The sequence below is a fragment of the Mustelus asterias genome, chromosome 16 (assembly GCF_964213995.1).
Source record: "Mustelus asterias chromosome 16, sMusAst1.hap1.1, whole genome shotgun sequence".
NCBI classification, from domain to species: Eukaryota; Metazoa; Chordata; class Chondrichthyes; order Carcharhiniformes; family Triakidae; genus Mustelus; species Mustelus asterias.
This window is the reverse complement of record NC_135816.1, coordinates 76,277,366-76,303,853: the sequence shown is the minus strand read 5'-3', so window position 1 is coordinate 76,303,853 and position 26,488 is coordinate 76,277,366. Positions and strand designations below refer to the sequence as shown.

At 45.7% G+C, this 26,488-nt stretch overlaps 1 protein-coding gene across 1 annotated transcript in view; it reads left to right on the top strand.

The window, feature by feature from the left end:
• Nucleotides 1-25,629, top strand: part of LOC144505369 (ran-binding protein 17-like) — a 1,005,849-nt gene extending 980,220 nt beyond the window's left edge. The window contains exons 28-30 of the mRNA XM_078231487.1: nt 18,232-18,237; nt 21,982-22,109; nt 25,450-25,629. Coding sequence (XP_078087613.1) covers nt 18,232-18,237; nt 21,982-22,109; nt 25,450-25,552 — 237 coding nt within the window. The 3' untranslated portion in view covers nt 25,553-25,629. The remainder of the gene's footprint in view (nt 1-18,231; nt 18,238-21,981; nt 22,110-25,449) is intronic.
• The last annotated feature ends 859 nt before the right edge of the window (nt 25,630-26,488 follow it).

Here is a 26,488-nt window from a genome sequence, read left to right as displayed (position 1 = left end):
TGCCTTAAATGTGGGGGTAGAGCCTGGGTGGGATTGTGGTCGGTGCAGACTCGATGGGCAGAATGGCCTCCTTCTGCACTGTAGGGTTTCTATGATTCTATGAATTAAGGATTTCAGTCATCTCAGGTTAAGTGATTGCACTCTGTTCTGATTCAATGTATATTCCATCAACGTTTCCATCAAGTGCTTCAAATCATGTCAGCAAAGAATGTGCAGAAAAACACATGATCCATGACACACCCTGTTTCTCACCACTTGTTACGTCAAAGTGTTCAGTGTACTCACTACAGTTAGCAATGCTGGACATCATTCCATCGTCAAACTGCTGTTTTAAATTTACAGCTCAAGCAAGCCAGAGTGTTTCAAGTATCTGCTGATCAGCGCAATGGAGCCTTGAACATTGGGTGTGATCCTCCCCCACTTACCTGTTCTCAGCCCTGACGCAGAATCTCTCCAGATGGACAGGACAGTTATTAAAGTGTGCTGGGCTTTGCACTTTCGGGTGCATCAATTGTAAATGGGATAAACCTATCAGCTTCCAGACTGACTCAAATGTGAAAAATTGGACAGCATACACTCCACTGTAGATGTTGACAAAGCCTTCAGAACCTGACACACAAGGAAAACTCCAGACTCGGACAGGAACCACGGAGAAATTAACAAACATGGAGGACCCTAGATAGCCATCAAAATCATACAATTATATTGCAGAATGTGGGATCAACAAACAACTCTCCAGAAGTTCAGGAATGCCACGATTGTTCACTTGTACAAAGGGATAGAACAACATTTTATGTGTGACAACCACAGAGGAATCTCACTGTTTGTGTTGGTCTGTAAGATTCTGGCAAAAATTCTATTCAACAAACAGGTAAGCCATATAGCAGGGGGTTTGAGTTTAAGAGCCGTGGGGTTATGCTGCAACTGTACAGGACCTTGGTGAGACCACATTTGGAATATTGTGTGCAGTTCTGGTCATCTCACTATAAGAAGGATGTGGAGACACTGGAAAGAGTGCAAAGGAGATTTACCAGGATGCTGCCTGGTTTGGAGGGTAGGTCTTATGAGGAAAGGTTGAGGGAACTTGGGCCTTTCTCTTTGGAGCGGAGGAGGTTGAGAGGAGACTTGATAGAGGTTTATAAGATGATGAGGGGGATAGATAGAGTGAACGTTCAAAGACTATTTCCTCGGGTGAATGGAGTGGTAACTAGGGGGCATAACCAAAGGGTTCATGGTGGGAGATATAAGAAGGATGTCCGAGGTAGGTTTTTTACTCAGAGAGTGGTTGGAGTGTGGAATGGACTGCCTGCAGTGATAGTGGAGTCAGAAACTTTAGGAACATTTAAGAAGCTATTGGATAGGCACATGGAGTACTTCGGGATGATAGGGAGGAAATAGCTTGATCTGGGTTTCAGACAAAGCTCGGCACAACAATGTGGGCCGAAGGGCCTGTTCTGTGCTGTACTGTTCTATGTTCTATAGCAGAACATGTAACTAGAAAGTCAGAGTGGATTCAGGAAAGGCAGAGGCGCTTGTAACATAATCATCAGCCTTCAGCAAATGCTGCAAACAATAGATGGGACTATACTTTTGTTGACCTGACAAAGGCTTTGGCACAGTAAATACAGAGGTCTTGTGGAAAATCTCAGTTCAACTTGGATATTCAGATTTATTACCCATTTTGAGGAGGTGGTGAGTCACCCTCCTGAACCATTGCAGTCCATCTGGTGTTGGTACACCCACAGTGCTCTTAGATAAAGAGCTCCAGGATTTTGACCCAGCGATAGTGAAGGAACAGCGTATAGTTCCAAGTCAGGGTGGTGTGTGACTTGGAGGAGAATACAGTCGTGTGCCAGTGCACCTGATAGATTTGTTTGTGGGTTTGGAAGGTGCCATTGAAGAACCCTTGCCAAATTGCTGCAGTGCACCTCTTGGTGCATCGTGGGGCACTGATGGAACATATGTTTTACTTAACAGGAGAGGCTGCTGACACTGAAGGAGTATCTAGTGCTGACCTGAAGTTTATAATCTGAATCTTGAATAAACCCAAAGGATTTTAAAATAATAATAATAAATCGAAAGAATAACAAATCTAAAATAAATCTTCATTGCCCTACCTAGAAGACCTATCTCTAATATTGATCATTATTTGACCTCTGTGTTACATTGTTATATTTCACCCCTGCACAAGTTTAGTGTTATGCCCATGCCCATGACACCTAAGTTGAGTATCATTCCTGTTGATGATGCAGTAATGTGCTATACTTTATGATGAGTTCTTTCTTCTTATCAAAGTTGGATAAATCTATTCAGGTAGCTGCAGTAACAAGGCTTTTTTTACAAGAAATTAATGAATGTAATGATATAGATAAACATCCGTAGCAGTATGATGATTGATAATCCTCACACTTTGTTGAAAATTATTATCCCAATATTTATTCAGGTAATTTCTCCAGCCTGGTTAAACTGCAGCTTTTATTGCAGTCAGCCCATCAGCTCCCAGTTTTGCAGGAGGGAAATTGTATCTCATTTTGTCTTCACATATTTAGGATGCAGAAGGAACTGTTCAGGAACAAAACACTAACATAATGTTCTCCTCGATTTGCAATATTGTAAGTAATGATTGTGGGACTTTGCATAAGCATTTAGCCAAACAATAAAATTGTTTATTCCCTTTTTAATTAGTGGATCACATTAACAGATTACCCATGTGAGATTCAGTCCAGGACATTTTATACTAGCAATTAAGAATGCTGGAAAGAGTACTTTTAATAAGTGCAAGTCATACTTGAACAAGCTCTGCTACTGCTGTGTGACTAGAAGGTGTTATTTTATTGATCTGCCCATTACAAACAGCAGATTACAAGGCATTCCTGTTCCAATTCCAAGTATTTTTTTGACGTTTGCAGCGAGGTTGCCACAATGATTAAGTTTTTAATAAAGCCACAGTTTTCTGCGTTAGAAATTGAAGGACAGTATAAGATGCTTTCCTTCTCTTAATAAAATTGAAACAACCAATTGCCCGATTGCACCTGCCTAAGATCTGCTTCTGGTCCATCAACCATCACTGCTTCCTATACCCCAGCTCATGAGGGAATATTGAAAAATAAGTGCAAGATTGGAAATTAATTTGACTGACGACACTGTGCATTACAGACACTGTCAGAGCAGTAAAGCTTTATATTTCAATTTAGTAATAAGGCAATGTGCCACGATTACTTGCTATGAACTATCCTTGCTCCTCGTTCTTTTTGTTTGCCAGTTTGTATCCCTGCCCTTTGGAAAGGAGCATTGACCCCCATGTTGGGGTACAGATTAACTCTAGTTCTTTTATTCGTTCGGGAACGAACTGTTCCTTGACACCAGACCCATTGTTGGTATTGTTTTGTTTCTTCTCTGGCTTTCTTCAAGCCTCTTTCAGTACATATCTCAATCTTATCAAATCATCTGATTTTTCTTCTTCCTCTTCTGTTTTTACCCTCAATTTCTCCTCCAGTTGTTGCCTGGCCAAAGCTGTTGGGTCTTCATTTCCAATGTCCATACTTGGCCGTCTGTCTCTCTCTAACTCGACTTAATATAGAAGTTCAGGAATCAAAAAGGTTTTATATCTAACGAACTCATTGGCCTCTCTGTCCAACCAGTTGATTCTGAGCATCCTTCGCCATTACCCAAATTTCAAAAGCTGTTATCCTCCTCTCATCCTCTTTCCTCAGAATCCAACTCTTACATCCAGAGTGCAATGCCCCACATTAGTGACTAGGCTAGACATTTTTCAGCTTCATGCTGATGCTTTTAGATTTACAGAAGCTACTTAATTAACCAGTCATTCTTCTTTCTGTAGCTTATCTCACCTGATTTCATTCTTGGATATAACTTTGCTGTTTATTATCGAGCCAAGGTAATAGGATTTGTCCACTACCTCTATCTAATGTTCCAATCTTGACTATTCCATTTAGAACCATAATGTTTGTGTAACCCCCTGCTGATCACTATATGGGGTTTCTATTTAACTGTTCGATTTACTGGATCCTGAATTCCTAGCAGTTGATGGTGAGCTGGCTAAATTTCCTGTTTACCCATAAATGCCAGTACAGGCTTGCATGGAAAGGATTTGAGTTTGTTTAGCGCGGTGCCTCCAAAAATGTTATTGAGATAAACCTTATAATGAGAAAAGGTTCGGAACAACAAGGTAAACGGAATAACAAAAAAAAATTAACAAATATAATTCACAGATATAAACAAGTAAAGAATCCCAACTGAAGATTTTCCAATTAACAGTTTCAACCTGAGAAATGTTCAGAATATCACCAAGCACTTTGAATTTTAAATGTTGGGGCCCATCCGTTGGTGCACATCTGAAGGAAACCACATTCTGTTACCGTTCCTGTCTGATAGTACTCACTTAATCCCAACACACACACAGTCCAGACGGGTCTACGTGAGGGAAGATGATGGAGCAAGCACACGAGGCAGAGGTGCCGTGAGCTATCTGTGTAGTAACGCAGATCCCGTGCGCTGAAGGCTGTCCTCCTCGGCAGTCATGAAAAACCAAGCAGTTCTACCTGAGAAAGATTCACTTCGAACTGAGTTCTTACTGCCTCTGAAAAGCTTCTCTCCAGAAACGTGGCTGTCCCTCTTCTGCACACTCCCTCCTCAGCTCTGCAGCTGCTTCACTTCCTGGCGCCTTTTTTTTCTCCCGCCCCCAGAGCAATCCCATTGGCCCAGCCCACATCACTCAACCAACAGCATCCTGTTCACAGCACCCGCCCGGCAAACAGGACACTGAAACCCACAAGAGACAAAGAACACTGGTAAATGTCTTCCCCACAAATTTTCCTCAGTCCCTTACATTTGTCTTTACTAATTCATGTTTAGTCCAGAAGATCTACTGTGTCTTTTGATTAGACCTGCCATAGTCTCTAGCTCTTCCTTTGTTCTGGCTATGAATGTGCTGTCATCTACATATCTGAGATTACGACCTTCTGTGATACAGCCACATCTCTCTGCTAACTCTTCCTCATTATCATTATCATTCTCATTATCTTCCCTCCTACAGCATGAAGCATCATAGGAGACAGCTGACAGCCTGCATGACTTCCTTCTCAAACTGGAATTGGTTATGAACGCCCATAACTAATTCTGAGATGACGCCTGAAGCATTTCTGTATAGCTCTTGTATCAGCCACACAAGCTGTTTGGTACACCAAAGTCTAGATATGTCTTCCATTGAGCATTATGCTGGATGGTGCCGAAAGCTTTGGCATAGTCTACAAGCATGAGCTTATTCTGGGCTGGGCTTTCACATTTCTCCATGAGGTTCTTAGCACAAGCAAAGTGTCAGTAGTACATTTTCCAAGAATGAAGCCAAACTACTCCTTTGCTACTTCTGTATTCATAAAGGTGCGATTTTCAGCTTAATGATGCCAGGAAGTACTTTAGATGCATGACTGATGAAACTTAGTGTACAATTTCCTGGACAGTACAATGTGCCTGTTATCTTGGGCATTGTGGCCATCTCAAATATAGTGCACTTGCAAGGCCATTCACCTATTGTGATATAGAAACATAGAAACTATGGGTAAGCTAGTCAGCCCTTCGAACCTGGTCCGTTATATATTATCATATTTCATCAATAACCTTTCACTGCAGCCGCTACTCTTTTGCTCCCATTTTTAATGCTACACTTGTATCTGATCTTGACCTTTTGCCTTTCCACTCTTGATGTTCTTTGTAGCTTTTCATCTCTCATCTTTCAGTACCTCAGCTTCTAGTTCTTCTTCTTTTAATTTCCAGAATTTGTTGTTTATCATTTCTATTTCTTCTTCAGTTTCCTATGTTAAATTTTCCATCTCTGCTTGATCTTGTTCTGATATGACACATCTCTAGCATTCTGTGGTAGAGAATGCCATGGGTTCACCACCCTCTGAGTGAAGGAATTTCTCCACACTTCAGTCCTAAATAGTCCACCCAATATCCTGAAACTGTGACTCCTTGTTCTAAACCTCCCCCCCCACCACCACCGCCACCGCCCCTCCCCCCCACCCCCGCCAACAGAAACAACCAATCTGTCCAGCCTTGTTAGAATTTTATACGTTTCAATGAAATCCCCTTTCATTCTTCTAAATTCCAGTGAATACATATCCAGTTGACCCAATCTCTCCTCAATACACAAACTTGCCATCCCAGGAATCAGTCTGGTGAACCTTTGCTGCATTCCCTCTATAGCAAGTGCATCCTTTCTTAGATAAGGAGAACAAAGCTGGACACATTGCTCCTGGTGTGATCTCATCAGGCCCTGTACAGCTGCAATAAGGCATACTTGCTCCTGTACTCGAGTCCTCTTGAAATGAACGCCATAATACCATTTGCCTCCCTAACTGCTTGCTGCAGCAGCTTGCTTGCTTTCAGTAACTGGTGTACAAGGAAACCCAGACCCCATTGTACATCAACATTTCAATCTATCTACATAGGCAGGAAGAGGGAAGAGATCCTGTGAAGACAATTCAAGGACCTCTAGGGTAGTAATCTCAGGATTACTCCCCACGCCACATGCTAGTGAGGCTTGGAACAGGGAGATGGTACAATTGAACACGTGGCTAAAGAGCTGGTGTAGGAGGGAGAGCTTTAGATATATGGATCATTGGGATGTCTTCTGGGGAAGGTGGGACCTGTACAAGAAGGACGGGTTGCACCTGAACTGGAGGGGTACCAATATCCTGGGCAGGAGATTTGCTGGTGCTGTTAGGGAGTGTTTAAACTAGTGTGGCAGGTGGGGTAGGAACCGGAATAGTAGGCCAGCAAGTGTAGGGACTTGGGAAAAAAGTGAGACTGAGATAAGCATGGTGCAGAGTAAGAGCAGGCAAAGGGAAGCCGCGAGGTTCGGTGGGACTGGAGGTTTGGAGTGCATTTGCTTTGATGCAAGAAATATAACAGGTAAGACAGGTAACTGAGAGCCTGGATTACTGCATGGAATTATGATGTTATTGCAATTACGGAGACATGGTTAAAGAAGGGACAGGACTGGCAGCTTAACATTCTGGGATATCGTTTTAGACGGGACAGAAGGGGAAACAAAAAGGCTGGGAGAGTTGCATTACTGATTAGGGAGCACATCACAGCTGTGTTGAGGGAGGACACGTTGGAGGGATCTTGTAGTGAGGCATTATGGGTGGGGCTCAGTAATAAGAAGGGTGAAATCACAATGTTGGGAGTGTCCCCGGGGCCAGATAGGATCTATCCCAGGTTACTGTGGGAGACAAGGGAAGAAATAGCTGGGGCCTTTACAGATAACTTCATATCCTCTTTGACCACAGGCGAGGTTCCAGAGGACTGGAGAATAGCCAGTGTTGTTCCCTTGTTTAAGAAAGGAAGCAGGGCTAATTCAGGAAATTATAGGCTGGAGAGCCTGACACCAGTGGTGGGGAAGCTTTTGGTGAAGATACTGAAGTACAGGTTATATGCACATTTGGAAGAAAATGCACTAGTTAGTGACAGGCAGCATGTTTTGTATGGGGAAGGTCGTGTCTCACCAACTTGATTGAGTTTTTTGAACAGGTAACAAAGATAATTGATAAGGGAAGAGCTGTGGATGTAGTTTATATGGACTTTAGTAAGGCATTTGACAAGGTCCCACATGGCAGACTGGTACAAAAACTAAAATCACATGGGATTTAGGGTGGGCTGGCTAGATGGATACAGGACTGGCTTGGTTATAGGTTATTGGTTGGACTTTAACCTGGTTTTGTGAGACTTGTTACTTAGTTATAGGAGACAGCGAGTAGCGATGGGGGGGTGTTTTCAGAATGGAGATCTGTAGCTAGTGGTGTTCTGCAGGGATCAGTTCTGGGACCTCTGTTTGTAGTATATATAAATGATCTGGAGAAAAATGTGGGGGGTTTGATTAGTAAGTTTGCGGATGACACAAAGATTGGTGGAGTTGTTAATAGTGCCGGGATTGTCAGAAGATATAACAGGATATAAATAGATTGGAGACTTAGACGCAGAAATGTCAGATGGTGTTTAACCCGGACAAATACAAGGTGATGCATTTTGGAGCATCAAATTTAGGTGTGAATTATACTGTAAATGGCAGAACCCTTAGGAACATTAACTTACAGAGGAATCTGGGTGTACAGGTCCACAATTCACTAAAAGTGGCATCACAGGTGGCCAAGGTGATTAAGATACCAAATGGCATACTTGCCTTCATCAACCAGGGCATTGAGTACAAGAGTTGGGAAATCATGTTGCAGCTACATAAAACCTTGGTTTGGCTGCATTTGGAGTATTGCGGCAGTTCTGGTCACCACACTACCAGAAGAACGTGGAAGCTTTGGAGAGCGTGAAAAGAAGGTTCACCCCAGGATGTTGCCTGATCTTAAGGGTTTTAGCTATGAGGAGAGGTTGAATAAACTAGGATTGTTTTCACTGTAAAGACGGAGGCTGAGGGGAGACCTGATAGAGGTCGACAAAATTATGAGAGGCAGAGACAGGGTGGATAACCAGAGGCTTTTTCCAAGGGTAGAAGTGTTAATTACAAGGGGGCACAGGTTCAAGGTGAGAGGGGGGAAGTTTAAAGGAGATGTGCGGTGTAGGTTTTTCACGCAGGAGTGGTGGGTGCCCGGAATGCACTGCCAGAGGAGGTGATGGGAGCAGGCACATTAGCAACATTTAAGAGGCATCTGAATGGGTACATGAATAGGGAGGGAATAGAGGGTTACGCATCGAGTAAGGGCAGAAGGTGTTTTCTTTCGTTTAGTTAGGGCATTATGATCAGCACAGGCTTGGAGGGCCGAAAGGCTATACTTTGTTCTTTGTTTTTAAAATAATACTTTGCCATTCTTTTCTCCATCTGAAGTGGATAATTTCATATTTATCCATGTTATACTGCATCTGCCATGCATTTGCCCACTCACTCAACTTGTCGAAATAACCTTGAAGTCTCTTAATATCCTCCTCACCACTCAGATTATCATCAAGTTTTGTGTGGCCAGCAGACTTGGAAATATTATTTTTGGTTCCTTCATCCAAATTATTGGTGCATATTGTGACTAGCTGGGTTCCAAGCATTGATCCCTGCATTAGAAACATAGAAACATAGAAACCTACAGCACAAAACAGGCCTTTCGGCCCCACAAGTTGTGCCGAACATATCCCTACCTTTTAGGCCTACCTATAACCCTCCATCCTATTAAGTCCCATGTACTCATCCAGGAGTCTCTTAAAAGACCCTATTGAGTTTGCCTCCACCACCACTGACGGCAGCCGATTCCACTCGCCCACCACCCTCTGTGTGAAAAACTTCCCCCTAACATTTCCCCTGTACCAACCCCCCAGCATCTTAAACTTGTGTCCTCTCATAGCAGCCATTTCCACCCTGGGAAAAAGCCTCTGCGAGTCCACCCGATCTATGCCTCTCAACATCTTATATACCTCTATTAGGTCTCCTCTCATCCTACTACTCTCCAAGGAGAAAAGACCGAGCTCCCTCAACCTATCCTCATAAAGCATGCCACTCAATCCTTGTAAATCTCCTCTGCACCCTTTCAATCTTTTCCACATCCTTCCTGTAATGAGGCGACCAGAACTGAGCACAGTACTCCAAGTGGGGTCTGACGAGGGTCTTATATAGCTGCATCATTATCCCCGGACTCCTAAACTCAATCCCTCGATTGATAAAGGCCAGCACACCATACGCCTTCTTAACCACCTCCTCCATTACCCCACTTATCACCACCAATCACTTCAAAAAAGACCCATTTAATCCTACTCTCTGTTGCCTGTCCACCAACCAACTCTAAATCCATGCTGATGTATTACCCTCAATCCCATGCACTTTAATTTTGCACACTAACCTCTTATGTGGAACTTTATCAAAAGCTTTCTAAAAATCTAAATACATCACAACCACTGGTTCTCCCTTATCTATTCTGCTACTTATGTCTTCAAAATCTCCATGGGTTTGTCAAACATGATTTCCCTATCATAAATCCACGTTGACTTTGTCTAATCCAGATGCTATTTTCTAAATGTCCTGTTATCACAGCCTTTACAATATTTTCCCGACAACTGATGTTAGGCTAGCCAATCTGTAATTTCCTGTTTTCTCCCTCTCTCCTTTTTTAAACAGAACATAGAACAGTACAGCACAGTACAGGCCCTTCGGCCCTCGATGTTGTGCCGAACTTTGTCTAAAACCAAGATCAAGCTATCCCACTCCCTATCATTCTGGTGTGCTCCATGTGCCTATCCAATAATCGCTTGAAATTTCCGAAAGTGTCTGACTCCACTATCACAGCAGGCAGTCCATTCCACACCCCAACCACTCTCTGAGTAAAGAACCTACCTCGTACATCCCTTCTATATCTCCCACCATGAACCTTATAGTTATGCCCCCTAGTAACAGCTACATTCACCCGAGAAAATAGTCTCTGAACGTCCACACTATCTATCCCCTTTATCATCTTATAAACCTCTATTAAGTCCCCTCTCATCTTCCTCTGCTCTAAAGAGAAAAGCCCTAACTCCCTCAACTTTTCCTCATAAGACCTACCCTCCAAACCAGGCAGCATCCTGGTAAATCTCCTCTGCACTCTCTCCAATGCTTCCACATCCTCCTTATAGTGAGGTGACCAGAACTGCACACAATATTCCAAATGTGATCTCATCAAGGTCCTGTACAGTTGCAGCATAACCCCACGGCTCTTAAACTCAAACCCCCTGTTAATAAACGCTAACACACTATCGGCCTTCTTCACGGCTCTATCCACTTGAGTGGCAACCTTCAAAGATCTGTGGATATGAACCCCAAGATCTCTCTGTTCCTCCACATTCCTCAGAACCCTGTCGTTGACCCTGTAATCCACATTCAAATTTGTCCTACCAAAATGAATAACCTCGCACTTATCAGTGTTAAACTCCATCTGCCATTTTTCAGCCCAGCTCTGCATCCTATCAATGTCTCTTTGCAGCCGACAACAGCCCTCCACCTCTTCCACTACTCCACCAATTTTGGTGTCATCAGCAAATTTACTGACCCACCCTTCAGCCCCCTCCTCCAAGTCATTGATAAAAATCACAAATAGCAGAGGACCCAGCACTGATCCCTGTGGTACACCGCTGGTAACTGGTCTCCAGTCTGAAAATTCTCCATCCACCACCACCCTCTGTCTTCTATGAGATACAGTAAGAAGTTTAACAACACCAGGTTAAAGTCCAACAGGTTTATTTGGTAGCAAAAGCCACACAAGCTTTCGGAGCTGCAAGCCCCTTCTTCAGGTGAGTGGGAATTCTGTTCACAAACAGAGCATATAAAGCCACAGACTTAATTTACATGAATAATGGTTGGAATGCGAATACTTACAACTACTCAAGTCTTTAAGAAACAAAACAATGTGAGTGGAGAGAGCATCAAGACAGGCTAAAAGGATGTGTATTGTCTCCAGACAAGACAGCCAGTGAAACTCTGTGGGGGTTACAAATAGTGTGCCATGAACCCAATATCCCGGTTGAGGCTGTCCTCGTGTGTGCGGAACTTGGCTATCAGTTTCTGCTCAGCGACTCTGCGCGTCGTGTGTCGCGAAGGCCGCCTTGGAGAACGCTTAGTGGGGATCCCCACACCCCCACTTCTTGCCTTCAAACAACCGCACAACCTCAAACAGGCCATTGTCCGCAGCAAACTACCCAGCCTTCAGGAGAACAGTGACCACGACACCACACAACCCTGCCACAGCAACCTCTGCAAGACGTGCCGGATCATCGACACAGATGCCATCATCTCACGTGAGAACACCATCCACCAGGTACACGGTACATACTCTTGCAACTTGGCCAACGTTGTCTACCTGATACGCTGCAAGAAAGGATGTCCCGAGGCATGGTACATTGGGGAAACTATGCAGACGCTGCGACAACGGATGAATGAACACCGCTCGACAATCACCAGGCAAGACTGTTCTCTTCCTGTTGGGGAGCACTTCAGCGGTCACGGGCATTCGGCCTCTGATATTCGGGTAAGCGTTCTCCAAGGCGGCCTTCGCGACACACGACGGCGCAGAGTCGCTGAGCAGAAACTGATAGCCAAGTTCCACACACACGAGGACGGCCTCAACCGGGATATTGGGTTCATGGCACACTATTTGTAACCCCCACAGAGTTTCACTGGCTGTCTTGTCTGGAGACAATGCACATCTTTTTAGCCTGTCTTGATGCTCTCTCCACTCACATTGTTTTGTTTCTTAAAGACTTGATTAGTTGTAAGTATTCGCATTCCAACCATTATTCATGTAAATTAAGTCTGTGTCTTTATATGCTCTGTTTGTGAACAGAATTCCCACTCACCTGAAGAAGGGGCTTGCAGCTCCGAAAGCTTGTGTGGCTTTTGCTACCAAATAAACCTGTTGGACTTTAACCTGGTGTTGTTAAACTTCTTTCTGTGTTTACCCCAGTCCAACGCCGGCATCTCCACATCATGACTTCTATGAGATAGCCAGTTACTTAACCAATCGGCCAAATTTCCCTCTATCCCACACCTCCTTACTTTCTTCATGAGCCTACCATGGGGAACCTTATCAAATGCCTTACTAAAATCCATGTATACGACATCAACTGCTCTATCTTCATCTACACACTTAGTTACCTCCTCAAAGAATTCAATCAAATTTGTGAGGCAAGACTTACCCTTCACAAATCTGTGCTGACTATCGCAGATTAAGCTACATCTTTCCAAATGGTCATAAATCCTATCCCTCAGGACCTTTTCCATTAACTTACCCACCACCGAAGCAAGACAAACCGGCCTATAATTACCAGGGTCATTCCTATTTCCTTTCTTGAACAGAGGAACAACATTCGCCACTCTCCAGTCCTCTGGCACTATCCCCGTGGACAGTGAGGACCCAATGATCAAAGCCAAAGGCTCTGCAATCTCATCCCTTGCCTCCCAAAGAATCCTAGGATATATCCCATCTGGCCCAGGGGATTTATCGACCCTCAGGTTTTTCAAAATTGCTAATACACCTTCCCTCAGAACATCTACTTCCTCCAGCCTATCAGCCTGTATCCCATTCTCATCCTCAAAAACATGGTCCCTCTCCTTGGTGAACACTGAAGAAAAGTATTCATTCATCACCTCTCCTATCTCTTTTGACTCCATGCACAAGTTCCCACTACTGTCCTTGACCGGACCTAACCTCACCCTGGTCATTCTTTTATTTCTCACATAAGAGTAAAAAGCCTTGGGGTTTTCCTTGATCCGACCCGCCAAGGACTTCTCATGCCCCCTCCTAGCTCTGCTAAGCCCTTTTTTTAGCTCATTCCTTGCTACCTTGTAACCCTCAAGTGACCCAACTGAACCTTGTTTTCTCATCCCTACATACGCTTCCTTTTTCCTCTTGACAAGACATTCAACCTCCTTTGTGAACCATGGTTCCCTCACTCGGCCATTTCCTCCCTGCCTGACGGGGACATACCTATCAAGGACACTCAGTATTTGTTCCTTGAACAAGCTCCACTTTTCATTTGTGCATTTCCCTGACAGTTTCTGTTCCCATCTTATGCTCCCTAATTCTTGCCTAATCGCATCATAATTCCCCCTCCCCCAATTATAAATCTTGCCCTGCCATACGGCCCTATCCCTCTCCATTGCAATAATGAAAGACACCGAATTGTGGTCACTATCTCCAAAGTGCTCTCCCACAACCAAATCTAACACTTGGCCTGGTTCATTACCCAGTACCAAGTCCAATGCTGCCCCACCTGCAGCCAGTGCAGTTTATAATGGTGAGTCCTGCAGCCAGTGCAGTTTATAATGGTGAGTCCTGCAGCCAGTACAGTTTATAATGGTGAGTCCTGCAGCCAGTGCAGTTTATAATGGTGAGTCCCGCAGCCGGTGCAGTTTATAATGGTGGGTCCTGCAGCCAGTGCAGTTTATAATGTTGAGTCAAGCAGTCAGCAGTTTATAATGGTGAATCCTGCAGTCAGAACAGTTTACGATGGCCGGCCCAGCAGTCAGTAGATTCTGACGGTGAGTCCTGCAGTCAGCACATTTTATTATGGGGAGTCCTGCAGTCAGCACATTTTAAAATCCTGAGTCCTACAGCCTGCACAGTTTCCGATGGTGTGACCTGCAATCAGCACAGTTTATAAAGTTGAGTCCTGCAGTCAGTACAGTTTATAATGTGAGTCCTGCACGCACTATAGCTGGTAATGTTGATGCACTATCAATCAAGCAAAGACTAGTTTGTATGCAAGAACAAATAGGCTTTTATTCGCAAAAGACTTGGAGCACACCCATGCTGATGAACTGGTCCGGCGACTGAGGCAGGGGGTTGGGAGCAATCACCTTTATAACTGGACCGGGGGCAAGGAGTCTCAGGCAGGACCGGCAGGGGCATGCCCAGGCATGTCTCACACACACACACACACACACACACACACACACACGCAATAAGTTTAACAGTGGTTTACCACATTCACCCCCGCTTTTAAAAAAGAGTCCAGCGGGAGTGAGGTGGGTGGAACGATATTTACAGAATTACAAATTTACAAATTCAGTCTCTCTGGGGGCTTGATCTGCCGCTGCGACCGCCGTAGTGCCGGTTGTGGTGTCGGTTCCGGTGGCTGCGGTGTTGGTTCAGGCGCCAGGCCGTAGTCGCTCGAGTCGTCTGTAGTCCCTTCCGATTGTCGGGTGCGTGGTGGCGTCTCCTGGAGCTCAGGCGTGCTGTATACGGGGGTTCGGGGTGTGGGGTTGTGGGTCGTCGTGGTCCCTGGGGCACCTGCGGGTGCCAGGTCTCGAATGGAGACCATGTCCTCTTGCCCGTCGGGGTACGCCACATAGGCGTACTGGGGGTTGGCGTGGAGGAGCTGGACCCTTTCGACCAGGGGGTCCAACTTATGGGTCCTCACGTGCTTCCGGGGCAGGACAGGGCCTGGGGGTGTCAGCCACGACGGTAGAGGTCCCCGAGGAGGACTTCTTGGGGAAAACAAACATCCTTTCGTGAGGGGTAGCATTGGTAACTATGCAAAGGAGTGATCTAATCGAGTGTCGTGCATCAGGGAGGACCTCTTGTCAGCGGGTGACTGGAAGACCTTTAGACCTCAGAGCTAGTAAAACTGCCTTCCAGACTGTCGCGTTCTCCCTCTCTACCTGTCCGTTCCCCCTGGGGTTGTAGCTGGTGGTCCTACTCAAGGCTATGCCTTTGGAGAGCAGGTACTGTCGCAGCTCATCACTCATAAAGGAGGATCCCCGGTCGCTATGGATATAGCTAGGGAAACCGAGCAGGGAGAAGAGGCTGTGCAGGGCCCTGACAACCGTGGCCGAGGTCATATCCGGGCAGGGAATAGCGAAGGGGAAACGTGAATATTTGTCAATGACGTTGAGGAAGTATATGTTGCAGTCAGAAGAGGGGAGGGGGCCTTTGAAGTTGACGCTTAGGCGTTCGAAAGGGCGGGTGGCCTTTATGAGGTGTGCTCTGTCTGGCTGATAGAAGTGCGGCTTGCACTCTGCGCAGACCTGGCAGTATCTGGTTATAGACCTGACTTCCTCAATGGAGTAGGGCAGGTTATGGGCTTTAATGAAGTGAAAAGACCTGGTGACCCCCGGGTGGCAGAGGTCGTTGTGGAGAGTCTGCAATTGGTCTATTTGCGCGCTGGCACATATTCCCTGGGACAGAGCGTCTGGGGGCCCATTGAACTTCCCAGGTTGGTATAGGATGTCGTAATTGCAGGTGGAAAGCTCGATTCTCCACCTCAATGTTTTATCCTTTTTGATCTTGCCCCGCTGCGTGTTGTTAAACATGAATGCAACTGACCGTTGGTCTGTGAGTAGGGTGAATCGTTTACCAGCTAAGTAGTGGCGCCAGTGTCGTACAGCTTTCACTATGGCTTGGGCCTCCTTCTCGACAGAGGAGTGTCGAATTTCAGGGCCTTGGAGGGTTCATGAGAAGAAGGCCACGGGTCTGCCCGCCTGGTTATGGGTGGCGGCTAGGGCGAAGTCAGACGCATCGCTCTCCACCTGGAACGGGATGGATTTGTCTACAACGTGCATCGTGGCCTTCGCGATGTCTGCTTTGACGCGGCCGAAGGCCAGGCGGGCCTCTGCCGTCAAGAGAAAAGAGGTGGATTTGATGAGCAGACGGGCTTTATCCGCATAATTGGGGACCCACTGAGCGTAATTCGAGAAGAAGCCCAGGAATCTCCTCAGTGCTTTGAGGCTGGTGGGGAGGGGAAGTTCCAGGAGGGGACGCATGCGGTCGGGATCGGGACCGACAACAACATAACCAAGGATGGCGAGGCGGTGTGTGCGGAATACGCACTTCTCCTTATAGGTCAGATTTAGGAGTGTGGCGGTGTGGAGGAATTTGTGGAGGTTGGCGTTGTGGTCCTGCTGATCATGGCCGCAGATGGTGACGTTATCCAGGTACGCGAAGGTGACCCGCAGCCCGTTCTGGTCTACCATTCGGTCCATCTCACGCTGGAAAACCAAGATCCCATTGGTGACGCCGAAGGGGACCCGAAGGAAGTGATAGAGGCGGTCATCCGCCTCGAAGGCAGTATATTGGCGGTCTTCTGGGCAGATAGGGAGCTGGTGGTATGCAGATTTTAAGTCGATGGTTGAGAACACCCGATATTGCACAATCTGATTAACCATGTCAGATATGCAGGGGAGGGGGTACACGTCCAGCTGTGCGTGTAGCGGTTAATGGTCTGACTGTAGTCAATGACCATGCGATGTTTCTCCCCCGTCTTAACAACTACTTCTTGGGCTCTCCGGGGGCTGGTACTGGCCTCGATGATCCCCTCCCCAAGGAGCCGTTGTACTTCGGACCTGATAAAAGCCCTGTCTCCAGCACTGTACCGGCTGCTCTTGGTAGCGATGGGCTTGTAGTCGGGGGTGAGATTTTCAAACAGTGAGGGAGGGGCAACTTTAAGGGTCGAGAGGCTCCAGGTGGTGCACGGTGAGCGATCTAAGAACTGGTGATTGCAAACAGAGAGCGGGGGAAAAGGCCTATTATACTCCATGGTAACGCTCTTAAGGTGACACAGGAAATCTAGCCCCAGGAGTACGGCAGCGCAGAGTTGTGGCAGCACGAAGAGCCTGAAGTTTTTGTACACTGTGCCCCGTACTGTCAGGGTCGCCATGCAGTACCTGAGGACATCCACCGAGTGGGACTTTGAAGCCATGGAGATCGTTTGCTTCACTGGCAGTACTGAAAGGGCGTAGCGACTCACTGTGTTAGGGTGAATAAAGCTCTCCGTACGCCCACAGTCAAATAAACAGTTTGTAGTGCGACCGTTCACCTCGATGTCCATCATGGACCTGGCGAGTTGGTGAGGCCTGGATTGGTCCAGTGTAACCGAAGCCACCGTTGGATTTTGCGACGCGGCTGACGGCCTCCAAGATGGCGGCCCGCACGGCTCACACGCGGCTACCGGCACCCAAGATGGCGGCCCCCGCGGGTCGCACGCGGTGCTACTGGGCTTGGAGGTCGATTTTGCCCTGCATACCTTCGCGTAATGGCCCTTCGCAGGGCAGCGTTGTCGGGGGTGCTTCCCCAGGCCGCAGAAGTAGCACTTCGGACCTCCAGAGACTGCCGCAGCGGTCGGGTCATTGGTGGGACGTGGCATAGGTCTGCGGCCCTCCCGAGTACAGAGGTGGTGGCGACTGTGGCATCCACGATGCGCCCCCGTGGTCGGGGGTGTAGACCTCGAGATTACGGAAGGCCACCTCTACCGAGTTGGCAAGCGCTACAGTCATAGAAATCATAGAAATCATAGAAACCCTACAGTGCAGAAGGAGGCCATTTGGCCCATCGAGTCTGCACCGACCACAATCCCACCCAGGCCCTACCCCCACATATTTACCCGCTAATCCCTCTAACCTACACATCCCAGGACTCTAAGGGGCAATTTTTAACCTGGCCAATCAACCTAACCCGCACATCTTTGGACTGTGGGAGGAAACCGGAGAACCCGGAAGAAACCCACGCAGACACGAGTAGAATGTGCAAACTCCACACAGACAGTGACCCGAGCCGGGAATCGAACCCGGGACCCTGGAGCTGTGAAGCAGCAGTGCTAACCACTGTGCTACCGTGCCGCCCTGTAGTCTTTTGTAGATCCAGCCCACCCTGTTCCAGCAGTCGTTGTCGGATATAGTTTGACCTGATACCCGTGACATAGGCATCTCTGATTAAGTCCGCAGTGTTTTGGGCGGCTGTTGCGACCTTGCAGTTGCAGGTCCTGCCAAGTGCTCGCAACGCATGCAGGAATTGGTCGCCCGATTCTCCTGGCTGTTGTCTGCGAGTAGCCAGAAGATGTCTGGCATAGATTACATTAGTCTGTTTGTTGCACTTGCCTCTTAAAAGTTCGATCGCATCCTCGTAAGTTTCAGCGTCTCAAATCATCGAGAATACTTGATCACTTACCCGGGCGTGGAGCACATGTAGCTTGTCGGTTTCGGTATGGACGACGGAGGCGGAGGCGGTGAGGAAAGTTTCAAAACATCGCAGCCAGTGATCGAAGCTGTTAAAGGCTCCTATGGCTTGAGGATCCAATTCTAATCTATCGGGTTTTAGTATCTGCTCCATCCCAAAACTTTTTGCGAATAAAATTGATGCACTATCAATCAAGCAAAGACTAGTTTGCATGCAAGAACAAATAAGCTTTTATTCGCAAAAAACTTGGAGCACACCCATGCCGATGAACTGGTCCGGCGACTGAGGCAGGGGCGTTGGGAGCAGTCACCTTTATACCTGGACCAGCGGGGGAGGAGTCTCAGGCAGGGCCGGCAGGAGCATGCCCAGGCATGTCACACACACACACACACAGGCAATAAGCTTAACAGTGGTTGACCACGTTTGGTGAGTCCTGCAGTCAGTACAGTTTATAATGGTGAGTCCTGCAGTCAGCACAATGTATAATGGTGAGCCCTGCACTCAGTACAGTCTATCATGGGGAGTCCTGCAGTCAGCACAGTTTATAATGGTGAGTCCTACAGTCTGCACAGTTTCGGATGCTGTGTCCAGCACACAATACAGTTTATAATTGTGAGTCCTGCAGTCAGCATAGTTTACAATGGTGAGTCCTGCAGTCAGTACAGTGTATAATGATGAGGCCCGCAGCCAGTACAGTCTATAATGGGGACTCCTGCAGTCAGCACAGTTTACAATGGTGAGTCTTGCATGTGTACAGTTTATAATGAGTCCTGCAATCTGCACAGTTTATAATGCGAATCCTGCAGTCAGTACAGTTTATGATCATAGAAATCCTACAGTACAGAAAGAGGCCCTTCGGCCCATCGAGTCTGCACTGACCACAATCCCACCCAGGCCCTACCCCCATATCCATACATATTTACCCACTAATCCCTCGAACCTACACATCTCAGGACACTAAGGGCAATTTTAGCATGGCCAATCAACCTAACCCGCACATCATTGGACTGTGGGAGGAAACCGGAGCACCCGGAGGAAACCCATGCAGACACGAGGAGAATGTGCAAACTCCACACAGACAGTGACCCAAGCCGGGAATCGAACCCAGGTCCCTGCAGCTGTGAAGCAGCAGTGCTATCCACTGTGCTACCATGCCGCCTGGTCTACCTGAGCTACCGTACCGTGCCGGTCCTGCAGTCAGTACAGTTTCTGATGGTGAGACCTGCAGTCAGCACAGTTTCTGATGCTGAGACCTGCAGTCAGCAGTTTATAATGGTGAGTCCTGCAGCCAGTGCAGTTTATAATGGTGAGTCCTGCAGCCAGTGCAGTTTATAATGGTGAGTCCTGCAGCCAGTGCAGTTTATAATGGTGAGTCCTGCAGCCAGTGCAGTTTATAATGGTGAGTCCTGCAGCCAGTGCAGTTTATAATGGTGAGTCCTGCAGCCAGTGCAGTTTATAATGGTGAGTCCTACACTCTGCACAGTTTCAGATAGTGTGTCCTGCACACAGTGCAGTTTACAATGGTAAATCCTGCAGTCAGTACGGTTTATAATGGTAAATCCTGCAGTCAGTACAGTTTATAATGTGAATCCTGCAGTCAGTATAGTTGATGATGGTGAGTCCTGCAGTCAGTACAGTTTATATTGATGAGGCCTGCAGTCAGTACAGTTTATAATGTGAATCCTGCAGTCAGTACAGTTTATAATGTGAGTCCTGCAGTCAGTACAGTTTATAATGTGAGTCCTGCCGTCTGCACATTTTATAATGGGGTGTCCTGCAGTCAGCACAGTCGCGCAGGACCTGCAGTTCAAAGATGTGCGGGTTAAGTTGATTGGCCATGCTAAAATTGCCCCTTAGTGTCCTGAGATGCATAGGCTAGAGGGAATAGCGGGTAAAATGTATGGGGGTAGGGCCTGGGTGGGATTGTGGTCGGTGCAGACGCGATGGGCCAAATGGCCTCTTTCTGCACTGTCATGTTTCTCTGATTCTATGATGAGTTTACAATGGTGAGTTCTACAATCTGCACATTTTATAATGGTGAATCGTGCAGTCAGCACAGTTTATAATGGTGAATCGTGCAGTCAGCACATTTTATAATGGTGAATCGTGCAGTCAGCACATTTTATAATGGTGAATCGTGCAGTCAGCACAGTTTATAATGGTGAGTCCTGCAGTCAGCACAGTTTATAATGGTGAGTCCTGCAGTCAGCACAGTTTATAATGGTGAGTCTGGCAGTCAGCACAGTTTATAATGGTGAGTCCTGCAGTCAGCACAGTTTATAATGGTGAGTCCTGCAGTCAGCACAGTTTATAATGGTGAGTCTGGCAGTCAGCACAGTTTATAATGGTGAGTCCTGCAGTCAGCACAGTTTATAATGGTGAGTCTGGCAGCCAGTACAGTTTATAATGGTGAGTCCTGCAGTCAGCACAGTTTATAATGGTGAGTCCTGCAGTCAGTACAGTTTATAATGGTGAGTCTGGCAGTCAGCACAGTTTATAATGGTGAGTCTGGCAGTCAGCACAGTTTATAATGGTGAGTCTGGCAGTCAGCACAGTTTATAATGGTGAGTCATGCAGCCAGCACAGTTTACAATGGTGAGTCCTGCAGCCAGTACAGTTTATAATGGTGAGTAACGGGCCTTCACGATACATGACGGCGCAGAGTCGCTGAGCAGAAACTGATAGCCAAGTTCCGCACACATGAGGACGGCCTCAACTGGGATATTGGGTTCATGTCACACTATCTGTAACCACCACAGCTTGCCTGGACCTGCAGAGTCTCACTGGCTGTCCTGACTGGAGACAATACACATCTCTTTAACCTGTCTTGATACTCTCTCCACTCACATTGTTTATATCTTAAAGACTTGATTAGCTGTAAGTATTCGCATTCCAACCATTATTCTGTAAATTGAGTTTGTATCTTTATATGCCCTGTTTGTGAACAGAATTCCCAGTCACCTGAAGAAGGGGCTTTAGGCTTCGAAAACTTGTAGCGTTTGCTACCAAATAAACCTGTTAGACTTTAACCTGGTGTTGTTAAACTTCTTACTGTGTTTACTTGGAACTTGGCAGTGAATTGACTTGGAAAAGGAAGGATACTTACTTCTGGCTACCTCACTTGTTTCAGGTTGTACGATGATTGAAAGTGTAGAAAGTGCTTCACCTATGGAACTGCGAAGAATATTTTCTTTTTGTTATGAGAAAGCTTTCCCTCAGGTTGTCCCCATTTTGATTTTTGAAAATCGGGTTACCTGAGCCCAATGTCTATGTTACACTTTGCAGAATTTAATGAAATTCACTCTAACTTTGGCAGAAAAGATAGGTTTTCTTCAGAGCAACATACTTCCACATTTTCATTTCATGTTGACACGTTTCTTCAACTCCTGAATTATTTCTCCTGTCACATATTTCACCCCATTATATGCCTCCGCGCCGGATATATTGATGATCGAGCATAGTTTAGCTTCAGCTTTGGTGCCTGAAGGATTGTGAACACTGTGCAGTGAAACTCAGTTGATTGACCCACTGTGTTTGCTAATTGCAGTATTTCAGTGAGTTGAGAAGCAATTTGATAAGTAACCAGGAACCTGAACAGCAGCAAACACTGAACACATGCTTTGAGAAGTTAATGGAAGGAGTGGAACAGAATTTGCTAATCAAGAACAGAGACAGGTATGCTGAGCCAGTGAAATCAAGTTAAAACATGATGCCGCCACTTCATAATCAAAGTCAAAATTTTATAGAGGCAAATGTAGGTGTAAATCCATCAATACCATCAGTCACAATTGGCTTTTAACCACTCCAATGTCATATTTTTAAAATTAATGCTCAGGATCCGGGCAACTGTTGTAGAGCTGGAGTCAGGTATAAAGCAGACCAGGTAAGGACAGCATGTGTTTCCTTAAAGAACATGACCAGTTAGAGTTTTACAACAATCCACCAGCTACATCCTCACTTTTACAGATATAGGGTGGGAATTTCCAGCCACATTCGCCCTGAAACCGGAAAATCCCACCTGAGGTCAACAGATTATTCCATGCTCCACCCCTCGCCTGCTACGATTCCCGTGGCGGGCAGAATGGCAAAATTCACCCCATGATCTATTTATTTCCAGATTTTTTAAAACAAAATTCAAATTCACACACAGACAACTTAGTGGATAAGGCAGGTACATTGCTGATGAACTTTGATGCAGAGAAGTGTTAAATGACACATTTTGGTAGGAAAAATTAGGAGAGGCAATATAAAGGATACAATTCTAAAGGGGGTGCTGGAATGTAGGAACTGGTATTATATATGCACAGATTATTAAAGCTGGCAGGGTCAGTTCAGAAAATGGTTAATAAGGAATCAGGATCCTTGGCTTTATAAAGTAGAGGCATAGAGAAAAATAGCAAGGCATAGGATCCCTGCAATACAGAACAAGGCCATTTGGCCCATTGAGCCTGCACTGTCAAGCTCATTGAATCAGCTGAACTGTCAAAGATACTCGTTTTGCTTTAACTGGATACTGTCTCAGATTATGAGGCACCTTTTGAAAAGCCAGATAAGTTATATCTGCCCCATTACCATTGTCTACTCTCTCTGTTACCTCCTCAAAAAATTCAATAAGGTTGGACAAGCAAGATTGTCCTTTTTGAGATCTATGCGGACTGTTCATTATTATATTTCTCATTCCGTAAGAATTCCATTGTTTTTCCGATCGCTATGTTAAGATGACTGGTCCAAAATTCCTTGACATGTTCTGTTTCGCAGTATTGAAATTACATTAGGTATCCACTAGTCCCCTGGTACTACACCTTTTTCTAACAAGTTTTTAGATATGAGTTGTAATGCTTCTGATTTCTCTTCTTGATTCTTTCAAAATATATTGACGCAATCCATTTGGATCAGAGGCTTTATCCTCTGTGAATTTGTTTAGTTTATTCAATGTATCTCCTTTTTTATTTTAAATGCACTTACTTCATTGCTCATCTCACCATTCCATATCATGTCTTCCTGTTCTACATCCCTGGTAAAGACAAAAGTGAAATAATTATTTAATATTTCTGCCATTTTTGTATCATTACTTGTGGTATTATTCTGTCTATCACTTAATGGTCTTAATCCCATCAAAGCCTTCCTTTTTTATTGATATGCCTGTAAAATATTTTACTATTTTGTTTAATGTCCTTTGACAATTTAATTTTATAGTTCCTCTTTGCCTTCTTACTCATTTATTTTTACTTTTCTCCTAATCTTTTCATATTTTCTCTTACCCTGCACTTTCCTGCTGTCTATGTGTTTAATGTCTGCCTCTTTCCTAACTTCAATTGTTCCCTTATGTCTTTATTCATCCACAGAGTTCCATTAATGTTTAGTTTGTTCTTTCCTTTTACATAATACATTTTATTTTTCATATCTTTGCAGCACAGATTATTTCTATGTAAATTCTAGTCTTCAGCCCTCCCTACTATTTCCCAAACCTGCAGTCCACAAACTGAAATTTTCCATTCAGTGTATGGAAGTATAGCTTGCAATATTGGCCAATTTCTTGGTATGCAGAGGAGAGAGTATGTGTGGATAAGAGAGGTGAGAGAGTATGCATGTATGAGAGAGGGGAGAGTGTGTGTGTATGAGAGAGGGGAGAGTGTTTGTGTATGAGAGAGGGGAGAGTGTGTGTGTATGAGAGAGGGGAGAGTGTGTGTGTATGAGAGAGGGGAGAGTGTGTGTGTATGAGAGAGGGGAGAGTGTGCATGTGTAATAGAGAGGGGAGAGTGTGCACGCGTGAGAGAGGGTGCATATGTGGGGGGGAAGAGAGTGTGTGTGAGAGAGGGGGCAGTGTGCATTTAATCGAAAGCCAGAGGGGAGAATGTGCATAAGTGTGAGGGGAGAGAGTGGGTGTATAAGAGAGGGTGTATGTGTTGGGGGGAGAGCATGTGTGTGTGTGTGAGAGAGAGGGGGAAGTGTGCATGTGTGAGAGAGGGGATTGTGTGTGTGTGTGTGAGAGAGAGGGGGCAGTGTACATGTGTGAGAGAGGGGATTGTGTGTGTGTGTGTGTGAGAGAGAGGGGCAGTGTACATGTGTGAGAGAGGGGATTGTGTGTGTGTGTGTGTGTGAGAGAGAGAGGGGGCAGTGTACATGTGTGAGAGAGGGGATTGTGTGTGTGTGTGAGAGAGAAAGGAAGAGAGGAGAGTGTGCATGTGAGAGACAGAGGGAAGTGTGCATGTGAGAGACAGAGGGAAGTGTGCATGTGAGAGACAGAGGGAAGTGTGCATGTGAGAGACAGAGGGAAGTGTGCCAGTGCACTGTGCCATACAATTCTGTGAACCTGAGATACCAACTCAGTCCATTTTAACAGATGAGCCTCATTGAATGTAGTAGATCCCACCTGAAATAGACATACGCAGGAGCTCGCTGGATATTTGGTTTGAATGTCAGAGGCCACCCAATGTTGGTTGCTTGCTGGCAGTTTGTTGTTCAAACTGCTGGTTAGATGAGATGTCAGGGGGGAAGTGGAAGCAGAATGGGACAAGACGTGGTGGTGCAGAAGGGTCCCAAAGAGGCCCCCCTGTTTCACTTGAACCCACAAAAACAGGCTTCAAATTCACCTTATACTGAGCTGCTACTGAGCTGAGCGCCTAGAGTAGGCACTCCACTCAGCAGATCATTAAAATGGGTCTAAGTCGCTGTGTGCAATGGGAGTCCCAATTTGCATAAATTCTCAAGGGTCCAACCTGAGTGAGGTCACAGCCAGCCAGAAAAACAGGCGATTTCAACACCCACTCCATCCAATTTCCTCCAGGCAGGGTTGGGAATGAGGATTGAAATCCCTTCCTTTACTGTCTGTATTCACATGAAGAATTGATTCTTGGGTGCGATATTCGCAGACTGGTACCTCCAGCAAAAAAAAAACCAGATAGAAAAGGGTTTTAATCATACACAGACTTCTTTTTCAATTGTTTGATTTTTAAGTAGGATTCCCATTGAACTTAGACATCAAGATCCTGTTTCATTGTTTCCCCAATTACAGGTTTACACAGAACATGTCAGTGTTTAAACGTGATGTGACTGAGACTTTACGCGTCAGCACAGCTGCCAGTAATCCTGTGGGCACTGTATATATGATGAGCTAATCCTGAACACGGTGCCAAAGACGATCGGAGCAATCCACATTGCCCAGGACAATGAGCATTATGCCAGTATGTTTTGTTGCTGCCTCAAAATAAAATGTCTTTTCCACCTTGATACACGAGACAATGGTGATCTTCCTGGGATTGGGATGAGGGATAGATAATTCAGGAATGAAAAACTAGTGGAAGTTCAGAATGACTTGATATCTGAACTTAATGCCTCACTCATTACCTGACTGAAACTGGTCTCTGTGTCAGTGCAAATACTCGGTTCTAACCAAAACTAATGTTGGGTACACAAACTCTCTAGTTTACAGTGGAGCCAATTCACAATGCCTCAGATGGGATTACACTTTGCCTGCAGTATAGCACACTTCTCAGATGGGCTGAAGTTGAATTTCAAGTATGGGTGTAAATTATATTGGTAGTCAGTGCCAGTTTGACAGCCAAAAATTGTTGTTCAAGTTACTTAGTTTTATGTGACTAAATTCATCTTTCTGAATGTTCAAGACTCCTTCATTTCGAACAGAGGTGAACCCCCCTTCCCCCTGGGTTCATGGTAGCACATTTAACCAATGAGGAGTAGAGTAGACAGTTACCAATGCCAGTAGAATCTCGCAGGTGGTAGTCAAGGTTGCGGTTCTATGGGTAACTGCTGTCATCTGGTACCTTGCAAAAATGGCTATAATGCCTGCCTAGGTAGTGGGTGACTCTTACCTTGCCCTTACCTGACATTGAAACACATCCACAGTGGTACATTCACGCAAAAGCGTACACATGCACATGCTGACACCCACCCACACATTTACATCCATTCATCCATATACGGACACGTCTACCCAACAAAATATAAAATTTCCCAGAAAAGTCCATTTCACAAAAACCAGGACAAATCCAATCCGGCCAATTATTGCCTCATCAATCTACTGCTATCTACCA